This window comes from Nicotiana sylvestris, chromosome 11, assembly GCF_000393655.2.
Source record: "Nicotiana sylvestris chromosome 11, ASM39365v2, whole genome shotgun sequence".
Classification (NCBI taxonomy): Eukaryota; Viridiplantae; Streptophyta; class Magnoliopsida; order Solanales; family Solanaceae; genus Nicotiana; species Nicotiana sylvestris.
The window spans coordinates 64,848,015-64,869,418 of NC_091067.1; the positions used below are offsets into that span (position 1 = coordinate 64,848,015).

A 21,404-nucleotide genomic window follows, 5' to 3' on the forward strand; every position below is an offset into this window, starting at 1 on the left:
AACACCAGAAGCAGCAATACAACAGAAATCTCCAAGTCCAAAACACCCCGTAACCTATCCAAAACTCACCCAAGCCCTCGGGGCTCCAATCCAAACATGCACACAATTCTAAAAATATCATACGGACTTGCTCGTATGATCAAATCGCCCAAATAACATCTTAAACAATGAACTTAGCATCAAAATCAATGAAAATCTCAAGAACTCTTAAAGTTTCTATTTTCACAACTGAGGGTCCGAATCACGCCATATAAACTCCGTTTCTTACCAAATTTTATAGACATAACTTAAATACCATATTAAACCAGTACTGGGCTCAGGAACCAAAATAGGGCCTGATACTATCAAATTCAAGCATTATTCAATTTCTAAACTCCTTATATTTTTTAGTTAAACAATTTTCTTCAAAAATTCATTTCTCGGGCTAGGGACCTCGAAATTCAATTTTGGGCATATGCCCAAGTCCCATATTTTTCTACGGACCCTCCGGGACCATCAAATCACGGGTCCGGGACCGTTTACCCAAAATATTGACAGAAGTCAACTTAATTCAATTTTAAAGGAAAAATTTAGCATTTTTCTCAAATTTTCACATAAAGGCTTTCCGGATATACGCTCGGACTGCGCACGCAAATCAAGGTGAGACAAAAGGAGGTTTCTAAGGTCTCGGAACACAGATTTGACTTCTAAAATAAGAGATGACCTTTTGGGTCATCACATTCGGGCATAGAGTTGTGCATCCAAGGCATGTATTAGGGACTACGCTACATCTTGCAAGGTATCAAGACTGGAACATTTGAAGAACTTGCGACTCATGCCCATGACATAGAGTTGAGCATGGCCTCCGCTGGAAATGAAAGGTTGCCTATCTATGAGCCTCGCAAAGGTGACAACAAGCAAGAAGTCAGGAAATGGAGCAAGTTCGTACCCAAGCCTGAAAGCAAAAAAAGGAGGTTAAAATAACATAGCATGGCATGATAATCGCATGTGTCTTAAGCTGAAAGCTTGTTAGAAAGTCTCTATTTTATTGGAGTAATAAGGAATAGAAATTCCCTTATATTCAAAAGTTCAACTACATCCAGAGAATTGTCAGAAGTACAACTATCGTCTGTAGTATCAATCAAGAGCCTTAACCCAAGATTGTTGGCTCTGTATGTACTTCAAGCTTCGTCTTTGTGACTCGTTAAGTCTACACCTCGACAAAACTTGAAGTAGGGGGCATTTGTAGACATTGTAAATTTGTCAAATTAATGCATAAAAATTTGGAGTAGGGCCTCTACAAGATGAGTCCATTAGGGTTAATTGGTGGCTACTCCACCCAAACCCTAATTCATGCCTATAAATAAGGCTACATTTATCCTTCAAAAACGATCTCAGCAATTCCATAAACTCTCGGAATGTGCACAAAGAGATCAAATATGAGATCTCTGAAATTTCATGAAACCCTTGGGATATTAATCAAGAGATCAAAGGCATTTCAAATATGTCTTGCTCAAAGTCCTAAGTTCGAGAAACACGTTGTTCTAGCCCTCGAATCACGCAGATAATCAGGAGAGAAGAATTAAGGGAGAAACAGAATTGTACTCACAATTGATTAGTAAAATTATTTTCCCCTTATTTTGTGATTGCAGTTTATTTTTTATATGTTGAAAATTAGTTGCAAACAAATAACGGATATACTCAGGAGAGAAGAATCAAGGGAGAAACATAATTGTACTCACAATTGATTAGTAAAATTATTTTCCCCTTATTTTGTGATTGCAGTTCATTTTTCATATGTTGAAAATTAGTTGCAAACAAATTATTTGTAATCGACGCGATCAAGTGCATGGCTGGATGTAATCGACGCGAAGACTTCATATAATGTCTTGCTTGGAAGGCCTTGGATACATGAGAATAAAGTAGTTCCATCTACCTACCATCAATGTTTAAAATACTACGAGGGTGAAGTCGAGAAGAAGATAGTTGCTGATGATGAGGCATTCACCGAGGCAGAGTCACACTTCGCCGATGCAAAGTTCTACTTGAAGAACCGCATTGTGGAGGAGATAAAAGTTGATGATGGCATGAAAAGCAAGAATGACGAGCCCATAACTAAAAGAGTTTAGGTGACTATTGGTAAAGCCAAAGCTATTACTAAGGAGGTACATGCCAACACGAATAAATCTCATAGAGGGGATATTGCGTCTTATGGAAAGAAAGTAAGTATCGCGCTCCAATATGTCCCTAAAAGGAAGAAAGACAAGGTAGAATCATTTAATCTCCAAACTAACACGCTAAAGGAGTTAACTCTTCTGGTAAAATGAATTAAGGCAGTAAAGTTGTCCTCGAAGCCGCTTGTAGGGTTTGTAGCCCAAAACCATTTGCAGAATATGGCACTCCCTACAAAGCGAACAGATGAAGGTTTTGACCCTAACGCTTACAAGCTATTTGCAAAAGCTGGATACAATCCCAATGAGCCGTCAAAGTTAGGGAAGCTCTAATTAGAGGCTACAACGAGCCAACCACGTAAAGGTTTGGGATAGAAGCAACCATCAATAATGCACATCTCAATAAAAAGGGCAAGTAGCAATTATAACACTGTAGAAGACGAATCTGCCGCTTATAACAGGCCTTCTATATTTGATCGACTTGGAAAATCAACTGTGAGAACTTCCGTATTTGAGAGATTGGGTCCATTAAAGAAGGGGAATAAGTTCCAGAGAAATTATCGAAAAACAAGAACACCCACTTCACCCAAAATTCAGAAGATCTCTAAAGATTTCTAAAGTTTGGTTCCTTCTAGAATGACGTGACAAACAAAAGTCATGGTTTCATGTAATGAAGTACTGAAGGTGAAGCCATACATTGTGGTCTACACTAAAAAACGTGATGAATACGAAGAAAGTGTGGGTTCTTCGTATCATGTTACTGCACAAGGCGAGCATGGTGTTTTATCTCTAATGGAGGATAACGAGAAATTGGACGATGTTTCACCATGTTATCACTTATCCTTCAACAATAGGGACCCTCGAGAAGATGAAGATGCAAAAGATTCTCCTGTAGAACTTGAAGAAGGGATGAAGGAACGATTGATGCCTTAAAAGAAGTTAACCTTTCCATTGATGAAGAACCAAGACCCACCTACCTAAGTGTTTTACTAGAAGTTGATGAAGAAAGCACTTATATTGAGTTACTCAAGGAGTTTAGGGATGTCTTCGCTTAGAGTTACAAAGAAATTCCTGGGTTGGACCCTAAAGTAGCAGTCCATCACCTTGCCGTCAAGAATGGTGCTCGTCCTGTTAAACTAGCTCAAAGGCGCTTTAGGCCAGACTTGGTTCCCTTGATTGAAACCGAAGTTAACAAACTCATCGAAGTTGGCTTTATTCGTGAAGTTAAATACCCAACATGGGTTTCAAGTATTATCCCTGTAAGGAATAAAAATGGCCAGATTCGAGTGTGCATCGACTTCAGGGATCTCAACAATGTGTGCCCAAAAGATGAATTCCCGCTTCCTATTCCAGAGCTGATGATCGATGCTACTACTGGGTACGAGGTCATGTCATTTATGGACGGTTCATCAAGTTATAACCAAATCTTCATGGCGCCAAAAGATTAAGAGCTTACTGTATTCTGTACCCCCAAGATATTTATTGCTACAAGGTAATGCCTTTTGGCTTGAAAAACGCTGGTACTACTTACCAAAGAGCTATGTAGAATATATTTGATGACCTTCTCCACAAGAATATCGAATTCTATGTGGATTACTTGGTGGTAAAATCAAGAAAGAGGGGCGACCACTTGAAAGACTTGAGAATGGTGTTTGAGTTGCTCCGGAGGTACTAACTTAGGATGAATCCATTGAAATGTGCCTTTGGAGTTACTTCCGAAAAGTTTCTTGGTTTCATTGTCCGACATCGAGGGATCAAAATTGATCAAGCCAAAGTGGATGCCATTTTGAAAATGATCAAGCCCCGCAATATTCATGAATTGAAAAGTCTGCAAGGAAAGCTAGCATACCTTAGAAGATTCATCTCAAACCTAGCTGGGAGGTACCAACCATTTAGTCGCCTTATGAAGAAAGGTGTCCCTTTCAAATGGGACCAAGCATGTAGCAATGCCTTTGAGAGCATTAAATCCTACTTGATGAAGCTTCCAGTTTTGGCAGCCCCTATACTTGGAAAACCGCTAATACTATACATTTCAGCACAAGAAAGGTCTGTTGGAGCGCTGTTGGCCCAAGAAAATAGTGAAGGAAAAGAAAACTCCCTTTACAACTTGAGCAGGATGATGACACCAAATGAGATGAATTAACACGAGGTCCAATACAAATGGTCCAATGTTTGCCACAAATTTATGCAGAGAAAATTAAATCTGCAATCACAAACAACTATAAAGAAAAAAGAATTTTATTGATAAACATTGTAGGTTACAACTCTGTGTTTATCCCTTGATTCTTTCCTCCGATTTATTATCCATAATTCAAGGGTCTTTCCGGTGTATTTCTAGAACATAGGATGATATGCATCTCCTCGATGTATTTGATGATCAAGAAGCATGTAGCAACACGCCATTTGGATCTTGAATGTTGCTAGAACTTTGAGCAGACATATTTGACATATCTTTGATCTCTTAATGAATATTCCAAGAGTCTTATGGAATTTTAGAGATCGTATATTTGATCTCTTTGTGCATATTCCGGGAGTTTATGGAATTGCTGAGACCATCTTTGAAGGACACATGTAGCCTTATTTATAGGAATGAATTAGAGTTTGGGTGGAGTAGCCACTAAGAAACCATGATAGACTCCTAGGATTTTAAGAGTCTTGTAGTATCTTGAATTTAGGATTTAGCTTGATCCGTTAAAATCTCGATGTCTACAAAAATAATCCAGAGAGATCCGTATCATCCTACATTTGAGAATACATTGATCCAGGCCTCGAATCACAGAAAATAATTCGGGAAAAGAATCAAGGAATAAACAGAGTTGTAACCCGCAATATTTATCAATAAAATCACTTTATTCATTTGTACTTGCAGTTTATTTTTCATATGTTGAAAATTAGTTGCAAACAAATTGGCACGCTTAGTGGGACCAGTTCTGCCCTTCATCTCTTCCTCCTGTAAATCGAAAACTCTAAGTTTCAAAATCATTTGCTGTGATGGTCAAGTACTTCAAGTTTTATCTTCAAGTTTCAGCAAGCCTACACCCCGACAAACCTTGAAGTAGGGGGCATTTGTAGACATCGAATTTTTAACGGATCAAGCTAAATCCTAAATTCAAGATACTACAAGACTCTTGAAATCCTAGGAGTCTATCAGAGTTTCTTGGAGGTTACTCTGCCCTAAACCCTAACGCACACCTATATAAATGGATACATATTCCCTTGAAGAGGCGTCTCAAAAATTCCATAAATTCTCGGGATATTCACAAAGGGATTAAGGCATAAAATAATATCGTGATCAATAGATGTTCTTCTTGATAATTAAATACTTCAAGAAGAATATCCATACAATGATCGACTTTCATGGAGAGCAAATAATCCAGAGAGATCTGTATCATCCTACGTTCGAGAATACGTTGATCCAGCCCTCGAATCACGGAGAATAATTCGTAGGAAGAATCAAGGGATAAACAGAGTTGTAACCCGCAATGTTTATAAATAAAATCACTTTATTCTTTTGTGGTGCAGTTTATTTTTCAGATGTTGAAAATTAGTTGCAAACCATTTCATCTCCATAAAAATCGATCATTGTATGGATATTCTTCTTAAAGTATTTGGTTATCAAGAAGAACATCTATTGATCACAATATTATTTTATGCATTAATCCCTTGGTGAAAATCCCGAGAATATATGGGATTTTTGAGACGCCTCTTCAAGGGAATATGTATCACTTTATATAGGTGTGCGTTAGGGTTTAGGGTAGAGTAACCTCCCTTAGGATTTCAAGAGTCTTGTAGTATCTTAAATTTAGGATTTAGCTTGATCCGTTAAAATTTCGATGTCTACCATCATCAAGATGATTATTGTTCTCGGCACATGCATTCGATTTGTATGTTGAGTTACGTAATGCACACTTTTGTAAAATAATAGTATTAATATTACTTAAATATAGATTTGAGTAAATAATTATTCTTAAAAAATAAAGTACAACTTTTTGTAAATGATTAATGTGAATTGTGGTATGATAATTTGTTTATTGAGGTTACGATGATTCAATACCATCTGAACCTACAATGATGAGTAGAGCCGTCAATATGGGCTTGGCCCGTTGGGCTAGCCCAGCCCAGCCCGTGATTTAGCAAGGCTGGGCTAGAATTTTTGAAGCCCGTTTAAAAACGAGGCTTTTAAGCCCGACCTGAGTAAGCCCGTGGCCCGTGAGGCTTGATTGAGGCTGGGCCGGGCCGGGCCGGGCCGTGGGCCTAATAAAATATTTATTTAAAATATATAAAAAAATAAAAAGTATATTGCCTTTAAAGATGGAAAGTCAGAATTGGATCTTTACTAAGAGAAACCAAAACTTGATCTTGAGAAGTTTCAAGAGATGATGTTGTCATGTATTGGAAGGACCATTCTAGAAAATATCTCAATCTTTCAATGATGGTGCGTGCTGTACTTAGCATTCTTATTACTATTGTACCATTGGAATCAACATTTAGTATTGGTGGCGTGTTCTTACAAAGTATAGAAGTTGCATTTATTATGAAAATGTCCAAACACTTGTTACTACTCGAAATTGGCTGCACAGGTTTTCTCGAACTCAAACTGGTAATATTTTTTATGTGAATTTAAATATTATTCATTTTTAAAATTTAATTATTTTTAATATTTAACTAATTAATATTGCATATGAATTGTGGATGAAAGTGAAGATGTTAAGACAACTTTGTCACAAGCGAATTCAAATGTATTTGATGAAGATGATGTGTTGGATATCTCATAAGCATCATGAACGTTCTCTTGAATAGTTTGTTTTAAGTTTTGACTTTTAGTGAATGAAATATAGTCCTGTCTTTTACTTTGTTTAGTATTTATTGTGATATATTGGAACAATATAAAAAGTTATTAAGTTTTGCGAATTTTTTCCAATAAGATATTTTTTAACTTTTAAATAATTATCTTTTTAAAGGTCAGAACTTAAAGAAAAAATATAAAATTATATTTTTAAAAAATGATGGGCCGGTCTGTGGGGGCCCGCGGCCCACATAGGGCTGGGATGGGCTGACCATTATAAGGCCCATCAAAATGGTGGGTTAGCCCAACCTAGCCCGTCAATTGCTAAAGCCCACGTGGGCTGGGCTGGGCTAGCCCGACCCAACCCATATTGACAACTCTAATGATGAGGAGTGTTGAAATATATCCACGTGATTATTAAAAAGTGTTGCTTGAATCTTTTTCCTTATTAAGAATTTAACAGCAGTCAATATTATTAATAAATGCAATTTTAATAAGAATATAACACAAAAAATAGTATTACCTATTTGTTAGGTCTAACAACCCTCTTGTCTTGAATTCTTTTATTTTTATTATCTTTCTAAACCTTTTCAAATTACTACTAATACTTTTATCACCCAATTAGATAAATATTTCTGTAGTTCGCTAATAGAATATTTTGTAACTGGGCATAAAAATAAGAGATTAAAGAACAACTACGAAAATATAAGCTTTTAATTCAATCTTGAAAGCTCAAATATACTTAGTGATAGTTACCATATACTACTCTCTTATGTTTCCTAATTACCACATAGTATCATTTGACACAACTTCTTGATTTGTATAATACACAGAGACGAATTGAGCATGCATACTTCTTAATTACCTATCTTCTTAAAAGCAGCATTAGTTTTTGCTCTAAGTCACGCAATGTAACACTGTTAATTACTCAAATTTATTCAATTTCACGATCATTGAAGTGTATTTTAATTTATATTACTTTCATGCAACACATTGCATCCCCAGAATACCATGTGATATTTCTTCCTTTGCAAAACTTAGTGGTTAATTTAATTAAAATACAATATCTTGTATATGTTTTATATACATATAATTTCATTTTTTTGTAAACATTAATTACGTAGGAGACTTGCTTAGATTATAAAATGTCTGCCAATGAACTCTATCTCATTTTTATTAACTTCATTGCATAAGAATCGTACCAATAAATATTCAAACTTCAATTAAAAAAAAATATTTTTTTTTTCTAAAAATAAACTTAGTTGCACCGGTTCTATCTTTTATAAAATAACATTTTTATTCATCTGTCAATTCAGTGTAGTATCTTCCTTCCTCAATGCGGTTCTTACATTACAAAAAAGTGCAATAGTTATTTGTTTTTTAAGTATTCAATTGAAAATTTTCGGGTAATCTTTTCGATTGCACATATTTTTTGTTGTTTGATGTAAATGATACAACACTCAATCCAAAAGATTATTATTTAATCGTGCACAAACACCTTTATAGAATTTCTACAATTATTTCTCTCCATTCTTAAAGAATATTTTGACACAACTGTTTATTTATTGTAGTTTATTCCTTTGAAATAATTTAATTAGTAAAATATGTTCTACAGTCTTTGATAAGTTGTATGCAACCTACTGCTTTTTACAAAATTAAGAAGCCAAAAGTTTGTAAATTTATTTGATATATCTATCATTAAAAATGAAAAAGAGGTTACCTAAAATACAACATACATACGCGAAAGTCTCGAAACTTTTATCTTCAAGATAGTGAGAGAAGCCCTACAATAGGGCTCAGAATGCTAAAAAAAGCGGAGAACTTCATATTTGATATCGAAGAGTACTTTGATGTGGTAGGGGAGCTAGAAGAAGCAATGAAGGTAGCTGTAACGATCCGGCCAATCGTTTTGAGAGTATTAACCACGATACTCTATTTATTGCTTTTCTCTTATCTTTTTTGCTTATGTGACTTGCCGGGAGGTTCTGTTTTTGGGTTCGGGGTGATTTGGGACACTTAGTACCTAAAACGAAAGCTTAAGTTCTAGGATATTGACCGTAGTTGGAACTGTATGAAAACGACTTCGGAATGGAGTTTCATCGATTTCGTTAGCTCTGTTGGGTGATTTTACACTTAGGAGCGCGTCCAAATTGTGTTTTGGAGGTCTGTAGCTGAATTAAGCTTGAAATGGCGAAAGTTAAAATTTTTGGGAAGTTTGATCGGAAGTGGACTTTTTGATATCGGGGTCGGACTCCGATTTCGAAAGTTGGAATATGTCTGTAATATCAAATGACTTGTGTGCAAAATTTGAGGTCAATCGGACGTGATTTGATAGGTTTCGGCAACGGTTATAGAAGTTTGAAGTTTTAAAGTTCATTAAGTTTGAATTGGAGGGTGATTCATGATTTTAGCGTTGATTGATGTGATTTGAGGGCTTGACTAATTTCGTATGGTGTTATAGGACTTGTTTGTATGCTTAGTTGAGTCCCGGGGGCCTCAGGTGGATTCCGGGTGGTTAACAGACTAAAATTGGACTTGTTGACGTTGTAGAATTTCTAGTATTTCCAGTTGTTGGTTTCCTTCTTCGCGGTCGCGATGGGAGTTCCGCGTTCGCGAAGAGGAGCTGGGGCAGGTGAGGATTTGTGCTTCGCATTCGCGATGAAGGTTCCGCATTCGCGAAGCTCTGAGGTAATATCTCTATGCGTTCGCGATGAGGGTCCTGCCTTCGCGTAGAGAAAGCTGGTCAACTGAGTCTCCATGCAATTTGCCTACGCATTTGCGATGATGGTCCCATGTTCATGTAGGGTCGAGCAGAGTAAGCTTTGCGTCCACGATTAGGTCATTGGGTTCACGATGAAGAATTTTGGACTGAGGCAATTTTGTTCTTCGCGAACGTGAGGGTTCTTCCTCGTTCGCAGAGAAGGGATCACTTGGCAGTTATAAACATTTCAAAAACGAAAGCTAGCCATATTTATCAAAACTTGAGATAGAGAGCTCGGATTTGGATGAAATTTTCGGGGATTTTCAGAGGAAGCTTTTGGGTAATGATTCTTGACTCATTTATGGTTATATTCCGTTAATATATAGTTGATTCCATCCTTTAATTTCGAATTTGGGTTGAAAAATTAGGAAAAATGGGAAAAGTTCTTCAACCAAATTTTTGAGTTCTGACATCGGATTTGGATAATTTTGGCACAAAACTCGTGGGTGAATGGATGTTCATATTTTATGACTTGTACCCGATTTCGAGACGTGGGCCCCGGTCGACTTTTTGGGGCGATTTTCTAATTTCTTGCTTAACCTTGATTTCATTAATTAAATTAGTTTCTTATAGTTATATTTATGGTATGTAATTGCTTTTGTCTAGATTTGGGTCATTCGGAGTGGGAAAATCGTGCAAAAGACATTCTTACTGATTGATTGAGCTTGCTTCGAGATAAGTGGCTTGCTTAACCTTATGTGGGGGAAATCTCCTTAGGATTTGGTACTGTTGTGATACTTCTGTAATATGTGAGCACCGTTTACGCGAGGTGACGAGTGCGCACATGGGCTAATTATTGTAAAATCCGATTTTGCTGAGTAATAACATGTTTCATCTTACTTGAGTTATACCAGCATGTGTAGTTATCTTGTTTAGCCTAATATCGCATGTTTACGTGTCTTAATTGCTTATTTGAACTCCGTGCAGCATGCTTAGTTGATTTCCTATTTTTTCTTTATTTGTGTCAGTCTTAACTGTAGAATTCTTGCTGTTAATTGTTGTATTCATCGGTTTCGAGCTGTGCATTTACTTTGGGACTACGAGGCGGTACCTCGGGAGATCCCCCTGCACATTTACTTTTGAGATTACGAGGCGGTACCTCGAGAGATATCCTTGCATATTTACTTTTGGGACTACGAGACGGCATCTCGGGAGATCCTCTCCTGTTTTATCCCTGTGTGTTGTGCTGTTATTTTTCTGTGGTTTTCTCTTTGTTAAATTTTCAGTCTCTTATTACACTGCAATATTTTTTTTGCCTTATTTATTATATATACCAGTAGGGCTCTGACCTGACCTCGTCACTACTCGACTGAGGTTAGGCTTGGCACTTACTAGATACCGTTATGGTGTACTTATGCTACTCTTTTGCACATGTTTATGTGAAAATCCAGGTACTTCGTATCAGCCTCGTCATCAACGAGCATTGAGACTTTGGAGACTTCAAGGTATATCTGTCGTCCGCATACCTCGGAGTCCCCCTACATCCCTCCTATGTCATTTACCTTTCCATATCTTTTCTTAGACTATGGTGTATAGAGATACTAGTTTTCTTCTGTAGCTTGTGATTTATGATTTCTGAATTTTGGGAATACTGTGTATACTCGAGTGTTGGTTATTGTTCATGCCGAGCGGCATTTTTATCAGTTATTTAATCTGTTGCAGTTAGTTGTTAAATTTTTGCTTTCATTTTCGTTATTCTGCAACTGTTAGGCTTACCTAGTCATAGAGACTAGGTGCCGTCACATCTTACGGAGGAAGAATTGGGTCATGACAAGTTGGTATCAGAGCTCTAGGTTCATAGGTGTCGTGAGTCACAAGCAGGTTTAGTAGAGTCTTGCGGATCGATACGGAAATGTATGTACCTATCTTCGGGATGCTATGGAACTATTAGGAAAATTTTCACTTTCGTGCAAAATTGTTAACTTCAAAATTCAAAACTTTTGTCTTGTATTCTTTCACATGACATCATTTGCTTTTTATGATTACAAAAGAGTTCAAATTTCAGTATCTTTATTCTATGTTTTTTAGCTCCAATACCTTTGAATAAGTTAGTTCTTGGATTTTCAGTGTCTACATTCAAAATTGCACCCAACTCTAACCAAAAAGACAATAATATGGGGGCTAAATAGGTCTTTTCGTGGTAGTGCATCGCCTATTAGCTTACTCTCTCTTCTTTCTTTCTTTTTTTCCTTGCTAACAAACACTATTCTTATTGCCCTATTTTCTTATATTTTGGCGATTTATGTTAAATAATAGTAAAAAATTTAAAAGTATTTGAAAAATATGCACATCATAGTGCATCCCCCGATTTCTAGTTATCAATAACACACCCAATATCTTATAATATCTTATAAGTACCATGGTCTTCATCAGGTTTAAACCGAAATTTGTTTTCATGTCCCTTCTAATAATAATATACTGTAGGGCTAAATTTCAAAAGTCGCTTGATATCTCCACTACACTTCACTCGCCCAATTCTAGCTCGTTGTCTCATATTTCCTTTCTTCACTTTTCTTGAAAATATCTTGGTAATATTTGCCCACTTTGATTTTTAGAATTTTATTCAAAGACAATTAGCAACACACACATTGAGTGTGTGACAATTTTCAGCTTTAGGAAAGGTTGAATCCTCTATGACAGGCCAAATGTCTGCTGAATTTGTCCATAGTTGTGAGCAGACAATAGTAGTATAAAGTTGTATCCCTCCTGTATAGATACAAGCATGGGAGCGATCTCCTGGTAACCTTGAGATCATATATATGGATTGGAAGCAAAATTTGATTTCTTTTTGCACCCAAGCTTAGAGATATATGCTTATTGATTAGCACAGGATTTCAGATATAAGAAAACAAAACAAATTGCTACAAAGTAAAGGAGGACAGAGAGGATAATTGACCCAATCTATCAATGTTTTCTTGTGGATTTGGGGGCTTTAAGCAATGGTCATCATTTGGATTGCTCCAATAGCTAATTACTTTAGTAATATGCAGAGTTCTGAAGCACTGAATCAACGGGCAGTGGCCGTGGTGGTGATTCCAATTCAGAGTTTCGATTGATCAATCAGCAAACCATGATGCCAAGGCAGACAACGTCGAATCTGGGGCGTCTGAACAAGCCCCATCTATCCAAGTCAGTAAAATTATTCATCTTCTTAAGTTTTTTGCAATCAAGTACAATAAAGCAGTAGAGGAGGAAACAACAACAACAACAACATACATACCCAGTATAATCCCATGGGTGGGATCTGGGAAGGATAGTGTGTACACAAACCTTACCCCTACGTCTCGGCTGTTTCCGATAGACCCTCGGCTAGTAGAGGAGGAAACAACTGGACCAAACAACCCACCATCTCCTACTTCCAGGGGCCAACATACTGGACCAATCAATGACAAGTGACGCCTGGATCACAGCACAAAAGATTATGTTACGTGCAAACGCATCAACTTTGGAAGTAATGAAGGAGAAACACTTAACAAAGATAAAGAAAAAATGCAAGAGTAGTAGTTTCATGGAAGGAACAATTGCAATATGTAATACCAAAAGTTAGATGGAAGAGGTGGCAATAGCTCATTTGGAAGACTTCTGAGGTTTGGATATAACTGAGATAAGCGATTGAATCTTAGCAACAGCACAAGTCTTCTCAGGGGGGCATTTGGAAAGGGCAACATTCAAAGAATTGACAGCTTTTTCAGGCTTCCCAGCAGCCATGGCAGCTAAACCTGCCCTATAAGCTTCATCTGCCCCTCGAGTATCATATGCTGGATTCGCACTTCTTGATGAATTCTTCTTGTTGGAGATTGGGGTACATGGGGACTGCAACAAAGCTGCAGCACGAGCATACTCAAGCGCAGATATGGCACTGTTTATCTGAGCCATTAGTGCTTCAGGTGTAGCAGGAATAGTTTTAACCTTATCAAAGACGCTCCAGTGAGCGCGCTCTTCTCCAGAGCCCATCTCCATCTTCCCAGTAGATAATGGTATTTCAAATAACAAAGTCTGTACAGCAGAACTCAAAAGTTGACTTCTGCAGTTGTAATTATTTTCGCTATTTTGTACAATGAAGTAAGAAGGCAAAGAGGTTGTATTGTGATAAGAGTATACAGAAAAGAAGCCTTGACAAGAATTGCAAGTATAGCCCCAACTCTATCCTGCCACTGAGCCAGATAAACAATCACAGGAAGTTCATATTGTTTACCCCCCTACTCAGTCAAATAGAAACACAAGCGAATGACATAGACGGTCAAGGGTTAAAGTGAAAAGGCAACTAGCATAGGTACTACTAAAGAAAAATTAGACTTAGCTGACCTTGGAGAAAAATGATTGAATTTCCGTTAAATCAGAACCAGCAAATGTCAAGCAAAGTCCACAGGAGCACATAACTTTCATTCTTGTTCCGAAGAACAGTAAAACTTGTTAAGCTAAACCTAGAACAAATGCACGAGCTAAACCAGTAATCTCTAGAGATGGAAATAGAGAAAGCAATTTGCTGCAAAACTTGAAACCACGTCCCCTTCAAAGTAATGTGGAGAAACCACAAAACGATACAGTCTTCTTTAAGTCAAGTTCCCGCATGCCTTTCAATGTTAGAGCGAGAAGAAAATATACAAATAAGCTTTTCCCTTTCTGCTGGAATAGTTGATAGCCTACCTAAGCGATTAACTTATCAAATGCAGAGGCTATTAGGAATGTGCTGGCTTTTATGTGCTTTCTTCCACCCTAATATTCATTCCTATTAAAGTAGTAGCATCGCCTATGCGACGAGAAAATATTTTCTAGAACATAAGTCATTTTTTGGTGTTTGATTGCCAGAAAATATACTTCAATCATACTTTTTTCCACCAGAAGGTAAAAATGACTTCTCTTACTTATGGACAGCAGTCATATTTCTTCACGACTATGTCAACTCTTAACCTCATATGAATGCTCTCTTCAACCAACACTTAGACATTATTATAAATCTTTACTACTCAAATATCATCAAAACATTATCTGAAACTCTAACATTATTTCAATCTTTAACAAATGGCTTTTCATTCCGGAAAATATTATCGATCATTTTTTTTTCTGTTGAGCTCATTACTCCAACATTCGTTGAGACCCAACATGCTGTTAGGAGTCTTTTAGTGTTTAGCTTCCTAATGTTATTAGAGTTTTTTGTTTATCGAGTTCTTCACGTCATCAGAATTTGTTAGACTCTAGGAAACATAGTTTTAGTTTTAGACGTCGGTTATGTAAGGCTATATATAGCCATATTCGTTTCATAAAATCATTTTTGAGTTCCTCCTTCATATTTCTTCTCTCTGCTTCTGTTTTCTTTAGTTTTCAACATTTGGTATCAGAGCCTTGTCACGGCGTAAGAAGTCGCAGTCTTCTAAGTGTTTGGCAATCCAAATATGACACCAGAGAGTTCATTTGTCCAACCGGCAGTACCGAAGTTTGATGGGTACTATGATCATTGGGCGATGCTTATGGTGAATTTCCTATGATCAAAGGAATACTGGGGCCTCGTGGAGGATGGAATTCCTGCAGCAACAGAAGATATGACTGATGCACAGAAGAAGAACATTGATGATCAAAGATTGAAAGACTTGAAAGCAAAGAACTTTCCGTTTCAAGCATTAGATCGTTCAGTCTTAGAAACAGTTCTGAAAAAGGAGACCGCAAAGAATATATGGGATTCTATGAAGCAGAAATATCAGGGTAATACATGAGTTAAGAGAGCACAATTGCAAGCTCTTCGCAAAGAGTTTGAAATTCTGCACATGAAAGCAGGGGAAACCGTGAATGAGTTTTTTGCTGGAACTCTCACCATTGCTAACAAGTTAAAAGCAAATGGTGAAGACAAGGGAGATGCAGGGGTCGTGGAAAAGATCTTGAGATCCATGACTCCCAAGTTCAATTATGTTGTATGTTCCATTGAGGAATCCAAGGATACAAGCACGATAACTATTGATGAGTTGCAAAGCAGTCTGCTTGTGCATGAACAACGCATGAGCTCTCCAGTTGCAGATGAACAAGCCTTAAAGATTGCTCATGGAAAACAATCTGGTGAAAGAGGTCGAGGCTTTGGAAGGGGAGGTCGTGGAAGGGGAAGAGGCAGATTTGACAAAGCTACAGTGGAGTGTTACAACTGTCATAAGCTTGGACATTTTCAATGGGAGTGTCCACAAAAATAAAAAGCGGCCAATTATGCAAAAACTCATGGAGATATGTTGTTGATGGCGTATGTTGATTCAGGTGATGCTAACAATGAAGACACATGGTTTCTTGACTCAGGATGCAGTAATCATATGTGCGGAAAGAAAGAATATTTTTACGATTTTGATGGAAGTTTTAGAGATTCGGTGAAGTTGGGTAACAATTTAAGCTTGAGTGTAATAGGAAAGGGAAATATAAGGCTTCAGGTGAAGGAAACAACACAGGTTATCACAAGTGTGTTTTATGTACCAGAACTGAAAAATAATCTATTGAGTATTGGACAGTTACAAGAAAAGGGGCTTGATGTTTTGTTTCAACGTGGTTAATGAAAGGTGTATCATTCTGACAGAGGCTCAATTATGGAGACACAAATGACTTCAAACAGGATGTTTGTCGTGCATGCTGTATCTCGACCAATAACATATGCTTGTTTCAATACTATTACAGAAGATGCAGTGCAACTTTGGCATTGTCGGTATGGACACTTAAGCTTTAAAGGCTTACAAATTCTTCAGCAAAAAGGCATGGTGCATGGTTTGCCGCAACTCAAGTCTCCTCTGAAATATGCAAAGACTGTTTGGTGGGAAAGCAACAACGTGATCCATTTCCAAAGAAGAGCAATTGGAGAGCTTCACAAGCTCTACAACTAATATACGTTGATATCTGTGGTCCGATCAAGCCTATATCTAATAGCAAAAAGAGGTATCTGCTCACATTCATTGATGATTTTAGCAGAAAATTATGGGTTTATTTTTTGACTGAGAAGTCTGAAGCCTTTGCTATTTTAAAAAGATTTAAGACTCACGTTGAAAAAGAGATGAATTCTTTTATTAGAGGCTTTCGTACAGATCGGGGAGGAGAATTCACTTCACAAGAATTCTCTAGCTTTTTTGATGAGAATGGAATAAAGAGACAATTGACAACGCCACAACAAAATGGGGTCGCGGAGCGAAAGAATAGAACTATTATGAATATGGTTCGTAGCATGCTATCAGAGAAGAAACTTCCCAAGACTTTTTGGCCTGAAAATTATGGGTTTATTTTTTGACTGAGAAGTCTGAAGCCTTTGCTATTTTAAAAAGAATTAAGACTCACGTTGAAAAAGAGATGAATTCTTTTATTAGAGGCTTTCGTACAGATCGGGGAGGAGAATTCACTTCACAAGAATTCTCTAGCTTTTGTGATGAGAATGGAATAAAGAGACAATTGACGACGCCACAACAAAATGGGGTCGCGGAGCGAAAGAATAGAACTATTATGAATATGGTTCGTAGCATGCTATCAGAGAAGAAACTTCCCAAGACTTTTTGGCCTGAAGCAGTCAATTGGACAGTCCATGTCTTGAATCGGAGTCCGACATTGGCAGTAAAAAATAAGACACCAGAGGAAGCATGGAGTGGATACAAGCGCTCAGTTGAGTACTTTAGAGTTTTTTGGTGCCTTTCTCATGTTCATGCGCCTGATAATACTAGATCAAAGCTAGATGATAAGAGTTTGTGTTGTATTTTGTTGGGAGTCAGTGAGCAATCAAAAGCTTATAGACTTTATGACCCAATTTCACAAAGGATCATTATAAGCAAGGATGTCATGTTTGAAGAAGACAAGAGCTGGGATTGGGATAACAAGCATGAAAAAATAATTATGTGTGACCTGGAATGGGATGAACATGACGACGAAGAAGCTCAACGTGAAGAGGAAGCAGCTCAACCAGTTCCTGTCACCGATATAAGGGAAGATAATGAACCTGGTTCGGAAGAAACAGAGGAAATACTACCTTCCTCCGACCCATTGTCTTCAGACCATCAATCCTCTACTTCAATACAACAGAGGACTAGGCTACCACCGGTTTAGATGCAAGACTATGAAACAGGTGATGCCATCTCAGAAGAAGAAAGTGATATGGTTATGTTTGCAGCCACTAATACTGATCCTATTTATTTTGAAGATGCTGTGAAGAGTGAAAAGTGGCGGCATGCCATGGACGTTGAGATGGAAGCAATAGAAAAAAATGGTACATGGGAATTAATAGATTTGCCTGAAGGAGGGAAAAAAATTGGAGTTAAGTGGATTTATAAAACAAAATTTGATGAAAATGGAGAAGTAACTAAATACAAGGCTAGGCTTGTCGTGAAGGGATATGCCCAACAACATGGGGTAGACTATACAGAAGTATTTGCACCTGTGGCACGTATGGAGACAATTCGATTGGTAATTGCGCTTGCAACTCTAAGAGGATGGCCTCTGTACCAGTTAGATGTAAAGTCTGCATTTTTACATGGAGAATTGCATGAAAATGTTTTTGTGGAACAACCTTGTGGTTATGGGCAGAGGGAAAATGAACAGAAAGTATATAAGTTTAAAAAGGCACTTTATGGGCGCCGCGAGCTTGGTACAGCCGCATAGAAGCCTATTTCATGAAGGAAGGTTTTGAAAAGTGTGACTACGAGCATACATTGTTCATCAAGACAAGTAAAGATAGCAAAATATTAATTGTAAGTTTATATGTTGATGATCTTATATTTACTGGGAATGATGAGTTAATGTTTGCAGAATTTAAAGGTTCGATGAAGCATGAGTTTGACATGACAGACCTTGGAAGAATGAGATATTTCCTTGGTTTGGAAGTTTATCAAAGATCAGATGGAATTTTTATTACTCAAAAGAAATATGCATTGGAGGTACTGCAAAAGTTTGGGATGGATAAAAGTAATTTTGTCCATAATCCAATTGTTCCTGGCTTTAAGCTTATGAAAGATGCGGACGGGATCAAGGTGGATAAGACTTATTATAAGCAAATTATAGGTAGTCTCATGTATCTCACCGCAACTCGACTGGATATGATGTTTGTGGTGAGCCTTATTAGCAGATATATGGAGAATCCCACTGAACTTCATTTACAGGCGGCAAAAAGGGTGTTAAGGTATTTAAAGGGGACAGTTGAGTTTGGCATATTTTACAGGAAGGGAGGAGATGATGAACTTGTTGGTTACACTGATAGCGATTATGCTGGCGATTTGGAAGATAGAAAAAGCACACCAGGCTATGTGTTTTTATTGAGCTCAGGGGCAGTATCTTGGTCTTCAAAGAAACAACCAGTAGTGAGCTTATCTACTACAGAAGCAGAATTTATAGCTGCTGCTTCATGTGCATGCCAAGCTGTTTGGTTGAAGAGGGTATTAGAAAAGTTGGATCCTAATCAAGGCAAGACATCTATTATTCACTGTGATAATAGTTCTGCAATTAAACTTTCAAAAAATCCAGTTATGCATGGTCGCAGCAAGCACATAGATGTGCGTTTTCACTTCTTGCGAGAACTCACAAAAGATGGCACTGTGGAATTGGTTTACTGCGGTAGTACAAAGGAACAATTAGCTGATGTGATGACTAAACCCCTCAGGCTGGATGTCTTCTTGAAGTTGCGAGAATTGCTGGGAGTTTGTTTTAAGTCTAAGATAAACTGAGTGCTCATAGCTTTCAGTTTAAGGGAGGAATTGTTAGGAGTCTTTTAGTGTTTAGCTTCCTAATGTTATTAGAGTTCTTTGTTTATCGAGTTATTAGAGTTCTTTGTTTATCGAGTTATTAGAGTTCTTTGTTTATCGAGTTCTTCACGTCATCAGAATTTGTTAGACTCTAGGAAACATAGTTTTAGTTTTAGACGTCTGTTATGTAAGGCTATATATAGCCATATTCGCTTCAATAAAATCATTTTTGAGTTCCTCCTTCATATTTCTTCTCTCTGCATAAGTTTTCTTTAGTTTTCAACACATACTACTTGTTCAAATTTCAGATAACAAAACAGAAATAACCAAAAAACCCATCAAGAAAAATGAAAATTGAAACTTTTTCAGGAAAAAAAAAAAGAGTTGGTATTTAAAGGCACTAAACCACTGTTAACAACAAATCCATAAGATTAAACAATTGCGAAATTTGCAAAATTGTTATTTGGATTAAAAAAAAAGAAGCAGAAAATAAGAAGAGACTGGGAAAAGAATGAACCTTTGAAACTGAACTGTATCAAATAGTTTGAAAGCCTCTAAGCTCGCGAGGGCTGATCACTTCTCCTATTCTTCCTCTCTCTTTACATTCAAGGAACTCTCTCTTGTTTCTTCTTTGTGGTAGGTTTGGTAGACTTTCCTCCCTATAAAATAAAATAAATATCTGTTTTCTTTTCATAAACATATTTGTTTGATCACTAAAATAAATAAAAGAGTAATTTTCAGAAACCACTTATTTAGTGGCTATTGACTTATTATAGTTATCATATAAATAATTACTTTTTATAGCTACTATTTATTTATAATGGTAGTGTATTCGCGATATTGTATTCACGAATATAGCAACAAAAAGTGCCTAAATATTAGGGCATTTCAGCTATACGAGCATGTATTCACATGTATTCATGAATACAGTAACGGCAATCACCTTTAAATAAATTTGTCCAACTGTCTAATAACAGAAATAATATCAATTAGCGTGATACACTCCTAATATAACTCAACAAAAATCAATTCTAACATGCCTCATTATCAACCCAATTAATTAGAATAAATTTTCAGTTGTATATAACTGTTGTATTTAATTTTTGTATTTAGTGTGTTTGAATATATTTTTTTTTTATTGTTGCATTCATTAGATTCAATGTTTTTATTTACTGTATTCGCTATTTTATATTCAGTGTATTCAAATGTATTTGTATTAACATTATTTTAGTTATTCCTAATACATGTTATTACTGTTGTATTCAGTATATTTCATTGGTTGTATTCACTGTATTTCTATTTGTATTCAGTGTATTTTACTGTTTTTCACTATATTTTAAAATTAAATGTATTCACTGTTTATATTTTGTTCTATTTTAATGTTTGTATTTAGTTCAATGTTTTTATCCTATATTCAGCGGTATTAAAAAAATGCAGATCTTCGAAATACATAAATACAGGTAAAAAAATGTATTTATACAAAAAATACAATGTGTTTGAGTGAATTTGTAAAGAATACAATATATTGTATCATTGTATGTGGCTAAATTGCAAAGAAGAGAAGAAAGTTCATCGGAGATGGCATTTTCCGGCCAAGTAAAATACTCGTTCATGTTACCGTACCCATGCTCTACTCGGATTATCCCAATATCATTTTTGCTCCCCGCGCAGTGGCCCTAGCCTCGGAGCGATGAGAGAGGAGAGAGACCACATTGATTAGAAAGAAATATGTAAGAAGCCACTTGCAATAATCAAACAGCAAAAGAAACTCTTTGTTACAAATTATCTCATCTGAAGGAAGTTTCAAGGCATAAAATAGCTAGATAAGGTAGGGAAAAGGGGAGAAACTCCAATATGTATCTTTCATAAGAATGTCTTCCATGTAGTTGCACATTAGATAACGAGAGATTTGAAGAGTGAAACGCTGCATATTATCTCAGAAGAGAGAGGAGAGAAAGAGAGAGGAGAAGAAAAATTCTACAGAGAGAATTGTGTGTTAATTGAATGAAAGAGAGGAAAATCATAAATAG

General features: G+C 36.8%; 2 protein-coding genes across 9 annotated transcripts; one reads left to right on the forward strand and one right to left on the reverse strand.

Moving 5' to 3' along the window:
- The first annotated feature begins 3,831 nt into the window (after positions 1-3,831).
- Positions 3,832-4,293, forward strand: LOC138881111 (uncharacterized mitochondrial protein AtMg00860-like). Its single transcript, XM_070161313.1, has one exon. It carries the CDS (start codon positions 3,832-3,834, stop codon positions 4,291-4,293), a length of 462 nt encoding a protein of 153 aa, XP_070017414.1.
- Positions 4,294-12,460: 8,167 nt separating this feature from the next.
- LOC104239283 (uncharacterized) lies at positions 12,461-20,048 on the reverse strand. 8 transcript variants are annotated; one of them, XR_011403613.1, is made up of 4 exons: positions 19,892-20,047; positions 13,235-13,693; positions 12,918-13,096; positions 12,461-12,803 (listed from the first exon to the last, which is right to left on the reverse strand). XR_011403613.1 is itself a non-coding variant. In XM_070162492.1 (4 exons), exon 3 carries the CDS (start codon positions 13,655-13,657, stop codon positions 13,265-13,267), a length of 393 nt encoding a protein of 130 aa, XP_070018593.1. In that variant the 5' UTR covers positions 13,658-13,851; positions 14,003-15,220; positions 19,892-20,048; the 3' UTR covers positions 12,461-13,096; positions 13,235-13,264. The 8 variants fall into 8 exon arrangements, 5 of the variants coding, with proteins under 5 accessions (XP_070018593.1, XP_009792188.1, XP_070018592.1 ...); XR_011403611.1 differs by lacking the exon at positions 19,892-20,047 and adding an exon at positions 17,546-19,885; XR_011403612.1 differs by lacking the exon at positions 19,892-20,047 and adding an exon at positions 17,546-19,885 and having other exon boundaries at positions 12,461-12,818.
- Between the last annotated feature and the right edge of the window lie 1,356 nt (positions 20,049-21,404).